This window comes from Dipodomys ordii, unplaced genomic scaffold (genome assembly GCF_000151885.1).
Source record: "Dipodomys ordii isolate 6190 unplaced genomic scaffold, Dord_2.0 Scaffold23, whole genome shotgun sequence".
Lineage (NCBI taxonomy): Eukaryota > Metazoa > Chordata > Mammalia > Rodentia > Heteromyidae > Dipodomys > Dipodomys ordii.
Window position 1 is genome coordinate 11,629,221 of NW_012267239.1, and position 8,926 is coordinate 11,638,146.

At 60.7% G+C, this 8,926-nt stretch overlaps 2 protein-coding genes across 2 annotated transcripts in view; one reads left to right on the plus strand and one right to left on the minus strand.

Moving 5' to 3' along the window:
* Window positions 1-1,302, plus strand: part of Rasal1 (RAS protein activator like 1 (GAP1 like)) — a 27,037-nt gene extending 25,735 nt beyond the window's left edge. The window contains exon 16 of the mRNA XM_013014303.1: window positions 1,195-1,302. Within this exon, the coding sequence (XP_012869757.1) occupies window positions 1,195-1,302 (108 nt within the window). The remainder of the gene's footprint in view (window positions 1-1,194) is intronic.
* Dtx1 (deltex 1, E3 ubiquitin ligase) lies at window positions 226-4,904 on the minus strand. The gene is made up of 8 exons (XM_013014471.1): window positions 4,691-4,904; window positions 3,998-4,059; window positions 3,559-3,720; window positions 3,324-3,385; window positions 2,707-2,865; window positions 2,471-2,632; window positions 2,277-2,366; window positions 226-1,539 (listed from the first exon to the last, which is right to left on the minus strand). The coding sequence occupies exons 1-8, from the start codon at window positions 4,774-4,776 to the stop codon at window positions 1,315-1,317; spliced, it is 1,008 nt and encodes a 335-aa protein (XP_012869925.1). The 5' UTR covers window positions 4,777-4,904; the 3' UTR covers window positions 226-1,314.
* Window positions 4,905-8,926: the final 4,022 nt, after the last annotated feature.

Sequence of the window (8,926 nt, forward strand, 5' to 3'; positions counted from 1 at the left end):
CCCCCCGCTCCCAGCCTGAGGTCCCCTCATCCCTGCCTCAGGGAGCAACGTGGGTCCGCTGTGCCCTGGCCCTGTGCAAGGAGGTCACTTCGGAGGGTGTCAGGCTCTGCCCCTTTCCTTCCTTCCCTCTCCTTCTATGGCATCACCAGCTGCCCAAGTCCCTGGCCCTCAGCTTGCCAATCCCTTCCAAGCCATCATTCCTGAAGGACTCCCTCCCCCATGCCCCCCACCAGCATCACCGGCACCCAGCCCCCTTCTTGGCAGGTAAAGACTGGGCGAGGAGAAAGACCATTTATTTCTCCGCCCACAGTGGGACTGGTAGGTTTTCAAAAGAGCCATCAGCTGGCTTCCCTTTAAATCTTGGCTGACTTCCACCTGGGCAGCCAATCAACAGAGGCGGAGCTGGTGAGTTGCCTAGGCAACAGGCCTCTGGTTGGCTGGAGACGGTCAGCCGCCCACTCCCCACCCCCCAGGAGAGGGGAGTTAACTCTCTGCTGTCAGCTCTCCTGTTCCCAAGTACAGGCCTGGAGGAGGCCTCCTCCTCTTGGTCCTGAAGCCTTCACAGAGTCGGGAGCAGTTTGGTGGACAAGATGGGGTGGGATGAAGAAAAGTGCCTTTATCTGGGATAGATGTAAGGCCGGCAGATCAGACGGGGAGGAAACGGGGGGCAGGGTCCCAGAAGGACAAAGACCGACACACGCACAAAACAAGAACCTCTCTGCTGGCTCCAGTCCACCTATGTAAAGCTAATCTGGGGGTTTTGCCCCTCAGGCCCACAGTGTCCAGTGGCTGGGGAGCAGAGATGACACGGGAGGCGAGGGGTGACAGGGCTTCCTCCGTCCCTCAGGGGTCCATAGGCCTGTCTGAGTCAGGAGAGCAAACCAGTGTGGGCAGCTGCCCCAGGAACACAGGTGGGACCACGTGGGGTGTCATGGGGGGGTCTTTTCTCTTCTCCCCTGGTGTGGGGGGGAAGGTAGAGGCACGTGGGTGTGCGTGCATGTGTTCAAAGGACACGTGTTTGTGAGTGAGGGGTGGATGCTGGATGCTGTCTTTTTGGTAGGGATGTTTCTGTGGTTTCCAGCCCTCTCTCTCTTCTCTCTCTCTCTCTCTCTCTCTCTCTCTCTGGCCCTCTCTGGAAGCTTCAGGTCGGAGCCAGCTGGCCTGGTATGTGGCCATCACCCCGACTGCCACCAGCCAGGTCCCCTGAACAATTCCGGCTTTCGAAGGCTCCTCCCAGTGCGGGACCTGGGTGGCCGGGGCACACCTGCTGGAGATGCAGGGGCGAAGCGGGAGGGAAGGTGAGCAGCCCGGGCCTCAGGCCTTGGCCGAAGCCTCAGATACGCCCTGGGCGGTGAGCTCGGCCAGCACGTTGTCCAGGTAGCTGGCATCCGGGTAGCCGTGGCCCGTGAGGTTGGACCCGAACTCGGTCTTGTGGTGGATCTCGTTCCACACCACGGTGTCTGACTCTCCGGTGGTGCTGGACGTGCCGATGGTGAAGATGAGCCTGCGCTCCCAGGCTGTGATCAGCAGTCTCAGCACCTGTGGGGGGCCGGGGCGGGCACCAGTCACCTGGGGCTCCGACTGCCACCCTGCCTCCTGAGACTCCATGTCTGCTAAGCCCTGCCGGCCTGGTGGCCCTAGCTTGTATTTGCATTGGACCCTGGGCTGCATTCAACAGCCACTCAGTGAACTCCTCCCTACCCCAAAGTTTCTATGAAAATCTTAATTTCTGGCTTCTTTTGAAAACACACAAAAAATAACTGGGTGCTGGTGGCACACAGATGTCATCCTAGGTACTCAGGAGGCTGAGACCTAAAGATGGTGGTTCAAAGCCACCCAGGAAAGAAGCTTCCTGAGACTCTTATCTCCATCCAAGTAACCAGCAAAAAGTCAGAAGTAGAGCTGTGGCTCAAGTGATATAGTGCTAGGTTTGACCACAAAAGTTAAGGGACAGAGTCCAGGCTCTGAGTTCAAGCCCCAGGACTGGCACACACGTACAGAAAAAGTAAAGTCAGAGGACCTCGGGCATGGTAGTGGATGAAGGAAGGGCTTGGACTGCTTGGGTTCAAATCCCAGCTCTACCACTTCATGTCTGTTTGATTGCAGGCAAACGACCTGCCCTCCCTGAAACTTCGCATCTCTTTCTCTAAAATGGGGTGAAGACCTGACCTCAACAGGCTGCTGAGATGGGGGTGTGTATGAAGGAGGTGGGCAGAGCTGTTCAGGTGCTAGTTTGGGGGCCTGCAGGGACTGGGGGCCAGGGGGGGCAGACCCACCTTCCGGCCCTTCTCGTTGTTGGGCAGATAGCAGTGGCGTGGGAAGCCTCTGGCGGTGAACTTCTTTCCCGGGTTGGGGTGCTCAGGTCCCTGCAGGAGGCACGGTAGCTTAGACCACAGACACATGGCTGGGGGGTGGGGGTGGGGGAGGGCCTCGGGCAGGGCCTGGGGGCTGCGGGGTGGGTGGGCCTCACCTGGATGCCCGTGGGGATGTCGTAGACGATGCGGATGGTCTGTGTGTCCGCGAAGCCAGGTAGCGAGTGCGGGATGAGGTGGAACTCCATCTTCCCGGGGGGCTGGGTCCCCGTTTTCTCCCCATAGATGGCCTTGCAGGTAGGGCATTGCAGGCTGCCGTCCTGGGGCAGGGAGGCCGGAGGTGAGCCCCACTGGGGTGCAGGGGGGTTCCCACCCCCCACGGGGCCTGGCCCACCTTATTTCCATTGGAGTACATGGCCACGAGGCACAGCAGGTGGTACATGTGGCCGCAGCGGCCCAGGCGGCCCACGAGCTCCGGCCGCACCCCCTTGTGCCGCAGCACGCCCTCATAGCCCGATGCCGTGACCAGCCGCTCCATGCAGATGGTGCAGTCCTGGAGGGGCACCGAGGGAAATTGAGGGCTGGGGAGGCAGGAGCCTCAGAGGTGGGGCTGGCAGCACGTACATGTACCACACACACACACACACACACACCCCACAAGCCCTGCCTGTAACACCCATCTGGCAAATGGAGAGAACACAGCTTTCATCTGTTAAATTCAGATCCATCAGCCAGGCCCCTGTCCGGTTGGATTAAAGGATTAACCACCCCAAAATGGAAACTTCAAAACATTTTGTGGAGATGTGTGTGTGTGTGTGTGTGTTGGGGGGGAGTGACCGGAAACTGTCAGCCATCTGAAGTGGATATGAGATTCAGGGAGGCCAGCGGTGTCTGTCAGGGCCCCTGGGAGGCAGGGAAGGCTGGAAGGCCAGGCCCGGGGGAGCTGCCCAGGGTGGAGTGCAGGCCGGGTTCTCTCCAGGCTGCCCAGGCCCATCCTCCCCTGCTGCTCACCTCATCCGGCGGGTTTTTCACCTTCTGCATGTATCTTCTGACCACATCCTCGGGGTTCTTACCTGCAGGGACACGGGCGGTGGGGGTTGGAGGGCGTCCACCCAGCGTCCACCCTGGAGGGCTTGGCTGTGGATGGGCCAGGGTGGAGTTGGCAGAGCCCAGGCCAGGGTGGCAGGAGGGTGGGTAGGTGGGCTCAGAGACAAGGGGGCAGGGGCAGGAGGGGCCGGGGGCTTACTTTTCTTGAGGTGCTTCTTTTTGGTCTTGCGGCACACGCCGGGCACGCCGGGCACGGGCTTCACGTCGCTCTTGCTCACGGGGGGCGGGTGCAGGACGGGTTTGGGGGCGCGGGTGAGGCACACGGGCAGCCCCGCGGCGCACAGCAGGATCCCGGTCATGCCTGGGGCAGGGTGGACAGCAAGGCCACGCCCACCGCAGCGGTCAGGGGCGGGACGACACTGCAGGCCACGCCCCCATGGCGATCCTGAGCCACGCCCACCACACGGATTCTCTCCCGCCATTGGTGGATTGAAGGGATCGGGTCCTGGGCCGCATGCTCTGTGATCCTTTGTCAGGATAGTGGGCGGGGCTCCCCAGACTCCACCCACCTGGCTATGGGTGGGTGGGATACACCCCCCACAGGCCCCGCCCTTGCTTCCCACCCTGGCCGGCCTCACCTGCTAGGGCCGGGTGCACAGGTCCAGTACCATTCAGGTTCTTCACGGGGAGCGCGGGGACCCTGCCGGGATAAGATGAGGCCACAGCTGGACTTGAACTCCATCAGGGAGGAACCCTAGTTTTCCTTCTGTCTCTGGCTTCTTCGCACCTGCCTGCCATGCAGGAAACCCACCCGGCTACGGCCCGGGACAGAGGGCAGGGTCAGCACCGCCTCCTCCCCAGGGCCAGGGGCTGGGCCTCCAGCTCTCCCTTTATTGGTCACAATGCAATTATTAGTGACTTCCGTCTCTCAAAGTTAATGAAGAATAAAGGATGAATCTGGAGCCCCTGTCTGTCCCCTCTCAGGGATTCAACGTAACAGCACAAGAGAGCCTCCAATAAGCCCTGCACGAGGACATATAGTTAGCAATACAACAATCTCAGTTTCCAAAGGCTTTTTTGAGCGGGGGAGAGGGGAGGGGGGAGACAGTCTCATTATGTCAGCCAGGCTGTCCTGGAACTCATGATCCTCCTGCAGGCTTGGATTATAAGTGTGTGCTATCATGCTAGGCTTCCAAAGACATGTGGTCCTAGGCAGCCTATCTAGAGATGGAGGGCACATATACCACCATCCCCTGGTTCCTACCCTGGCAGGCATCACTAACCCATCACAGCTCTCCAGGCAGACTCAATCAATCAGGAAAGCTTGATACCTCGGTTCTATAGCTGCCCAAAGTCTAGTCCAATTGAGGCCACTGTTCTTACTGGGACTGGGCAGGGGACCCCAAGAAGAGCCCATTTGAGATCATTTCTGGAATCCTGTAAAACCCAGAGCTCTGCCTTACAAAAGTCAGTTTGGCACCCAAGATGGAGGTTATAGCAGTCTGCCCATGGGCTGTCTTTCATTCATCCACTAGTGAACTGCTGATGTGGGGTGGCCCTGAACTGGGCCCTAGCCTCCCACAGTCTGCAGGCTGTCCTCGAGAACTTCGGGTAGCCAAGTTCCCATGAGGCTGAGCGTGGGAGCCACGGGGGGGGGGCGGCTTTTTGATGTGGGACACACAGCTTCCTCTGCTCAGTGAGAACTCTCTCTATCGCCTGGGGGCCTCCACCCTGGCCAGCCCTGCCTTCCCAGGCCCAGTCTGAGGAATCCTTTGAGTTCCTCCTGCATAGAGCAGAAGCCAGGTCTGGCTTCCTGAGGGCAGCCACGCAGTTTGGGGTCCCCCCTCTTCCTGGCTCCAGCACCCACATTCTGGGGGGCCTTGGTTCTTCTTGTGCTGACAGTGTCCCTTGAGAAACAGTTGAAGAGGGGTGATTGGAATTTGGGGTTCAGATTGCTCCAGGGGCCTTCGTTCTCAGCTTTTGCACTCTCCTGGTCCCCCAGCCGGCTCTCTCTGCCTGAGCAGGGGTGGGGGGGTAGGGGGGATAGGCCAGCGGTTCCCACGCTTGCCAGCCAGCAGCAGCCACGTGGTACAGACCAGACTGTGAGGTTTGGCCTCCCAGGGAGCAGGGCAGGAAGCGGTTCAGGTGGGGGCAGGGGGGGGTGACCTCGGGGTGAGGCAAGGTTACAGCGCTGGGGCCAGGAAAAGGGGAGGAGGGGGGAGCTGGGGCCTGCCGGGAACCTGCAGGGGGTGAACAGTTTTGGATTGTTGATTTGGACTTTTGAGTCCTTTCAATGTGCTACTTAGGAGGGAGGGGGAAAAGTGCCTTATTCTCAAACATAAAATCGCTGCGCAGGCTCTCAGGCTGGCAGAACGTCCACATGTGTCTTTGGCACCCATGAGGTTGGCAATGTTGTGCCAGGCTGATCATGATTGGCAGGCCAGATTTCCAGATGCAGGTGCTTTGACATCTGGCCTTATGCCAACCCCCTTCCAAGACCGGGGGGGGGGTGACGGGTTGAGCAAGGACACACAACAAGAGGGAATGCCAAGCTGGGCCTGACCTGGGCCTGGGCAGTCCCCTCCCCTCCCCGGGGCTCGCAGTCTCCTCGCAGGGAGGGCCTGGCCTGTGGAGAATGGGTGTAGTCAGGCTGAAACGCATGGGGCTGAGCAAGTGTCTTAGCCGTCTGAACCCGTCTCCCAGTGTGAGGAATGCCACCCGGGGTGGGAGCGAGCGAGCGAGGCCCTGTGTGCCAGGGCTTCTCCCTGGCAAACCCAAGCAGGCCCGCACTGGGCTTCCCTCCCCCACGGGGTGGAAAGTCTGAGTGAAGCTCCGCTGTCCGCCCAGCTGCGTTCGGCAGGGCTGGACGGTGACCTGGTGGGGGGCAGATCTTCCCCACCCTGTGGGTCCCTCGGGCCCACGCTGCCAGCTGGCTCTCCACCCACTCCCCCCCCCCCCAGGGGCCAGTGGAAAAAGCCGCGGTTAAAGCTCTGCCTCCGCTGGCTGTGGGCCTCCAGGCCGGTTACTCCTCCTCTCTGTGCCTCCCTCCCGTGCCCCCTCCAGGCTGGGATGAGGAGAGCCTGTCAGAGCTGGTGGCTGAGCTTTGTCAGATGGGGAAACGGAGTCCAGGGAAGCAAAGACACTTGCCCAAGTCTGCCTGACGGGACGTTGAAGCAAAAAGAGAGGGATGGGCTGAGAGGAAAGACGGGAGAGACGCAGTCAGGTGGGGTTGAGGAGAGAGACAGACAGACAGAGGGGCAGAGGCAGGAAGACAAAGAGGCCCACTTGCAGGCGGTTGTGGAGGGAGAGCCCCCCACAGGCCTGGTTAGGGGCAGACTTGGGGGTTCCTGCACTGGGGTCTCGCTCCAGGACCCCAGGAGGGGCTGGATGTGAGGCTGGCTCTCTGAAGAGAGCGTGGAGCGAAAACCAAGCCGCCAGGGAGGCCCAATCCAGCAGGACAACCTCCGTCCGTCCGGAGGAAGAACGGGAGCAGGGCAGCGGCAGAGGGGTGAAGTGAGGACACCGCCGGGGCAGGGCCCAGGGCGCGCGCGCCAGAACTGCAGCGCGGAGGCAGGGTCTCTGCCCCTCGCTGTGAAGTGGAGCCGCTGCGGGATGGGCGGGGGGGGGGGCGCTCAGAAGGGGACAGACAGACACACACAGGGACAGAGCTGGGGAGGAGAGGCCCAGCCAGCAGGCTGGGGGCAGGGAGGCCAGGCTGTCTGGCTCAGCAGGGACAACCCCCCCCCCCCCCCCCCCCCCCCGCCTCCAATCCCAGGCTGCCACGGGGCTTTCGTTGCCTTGGCAACTGTAAGCATCAGCCTGGAGGATGGGGTTGGCCACCCCACTCTCCCTCTGCCTCCCCCCACCTTGGGGCCTCTCCCCCCTCGTTCCCCCTCCCCCAGAGCTAAGGGTATTTTTAGCTGGGGCTCCTTGGCTTGGATTTGGGAGTTGAGGGGCTGGGGAGGGTGGGTTGAGGGGCTGTGGGGGGGAGGGGCTGGGCTTGCATGCCTGCAGAGGATGGAGGGGCCATGTGAGGCCCTCCACCCCCATCTCCCACCTTCCTGCTGGGTGCAGGAAGGGCTAGAATAGCAGGGGGAGGGCAAGGGAAATGGGGGCGCAGGCTAGTGAGAAGAGGATGTGCAATGATGAGGACACCCTCTCCTTCTCCCCACAGCTCAGACACACTCCGTCTCAGCCCCCACTGTTTCTACAAGTGAGCCTCTACTCCTGTGTGGTCTCTGGAACCTTCTGAGCTCATCCAGACCCCCTGTCTAGTGCTCTGTCCGGCAGGGCGGAGGCTACGTCCTCCTAGCTGCCTGGCAGACGCACTGGCAGTTCCCTCCACCCGCGACGGCCTTTCTGTGCACCTCACCTCCTCTCACCCGCGCCCCGCGGCCCCCACCGCCAGCCTGCCCCTCCCTGCACAGATAGACTCTGTCATGGCTGTGTGACTATCTTCCTGTCTGTCTCTCCATCTGTCCATCTGTGGGTCTGCTCACACAGAACCACAGCACACACCTGGAGACTCAGCACGGCGCAGAAAAGCAGAGGAATTCCCAGCCTGCCCTGGAAGCCTGCCCTCAAACTCTCTCAGCAGAAAAAATGCCTCACACATTGCACCCCGGGATTTCTAAACTCCGTATGACCTGGGGTACCTTCCTCAGTGAAATCCTGTTGAAAAGAGTGAAAGCCCTGCAGAAAAGAGCCATCTCCCCACCCCCCAAGAGAGCTGTGGGTAAGGCAGGAGACAGGACATGTATGACCTCCCTTCCCCAAACCCCATCCCAAGGCACCCCATGTGTCCCACCTGGAACCCAGTTTGAGAACCATCCTAATAAGGCAGAGGGCCACTGATCACAGGACCAAGCAGATGCCAGACGCGACCCACACAGGCCTCCAGGTCCACACTTGGCAGCCCAGCTCTGGGATCCTGCAGGGTGGGTGCTGCCGGAGGGTTCCCCACCTCCAGCCTCACGGGCACGATGGGTCCCCAGAGGGGTCATGTAGGGAGGAAGCATGAGGAATCTGGGGCTCTTGGTGGTACCTGCAGGACCCTGTCACCTGGGAGTGCCCTTGTCTCCTTGTTTTTAACTGGGGGTGATGATGGGTTTTTGTTGTTCTGGTGTGTGTGTGTGTGTGTGTGTGTGTGTGTATGCTAGTCCAGGGACTTGAACTTGGGGCCTGGGCACTGTCTCTCAGCTTTTACGCTAAGGCCAGTGTTCTACCCCTTTGGGCCACAACACCACTTCTGCTTTTCTGGTGGTTCCTTGTAGATAGAGTCTTTCCTGCCTGGGCTGGCTTCGAACTGGGATCCTCAGATCTCAGCCTCCTGAGAACCTAGGATTGCAAGCGTGAGCCACGCACCATCACCCGGCTTGTTTTGGTGCATGTATGTGTGTGTGTGCTACTCCCGGGACTTGAACTCGGGGCCTGGGCGCTGTCCCTGAGCTTTTTTGCTCAAGGCTGGCTCTCCACCACTTGAGCCACAGCTCCACTTCGGGAAGATTCTGGACTTTTCCTGCCCGGACTGGCCTGGCACGGCGACCCTCGGGGGCAGCAGGGATGGG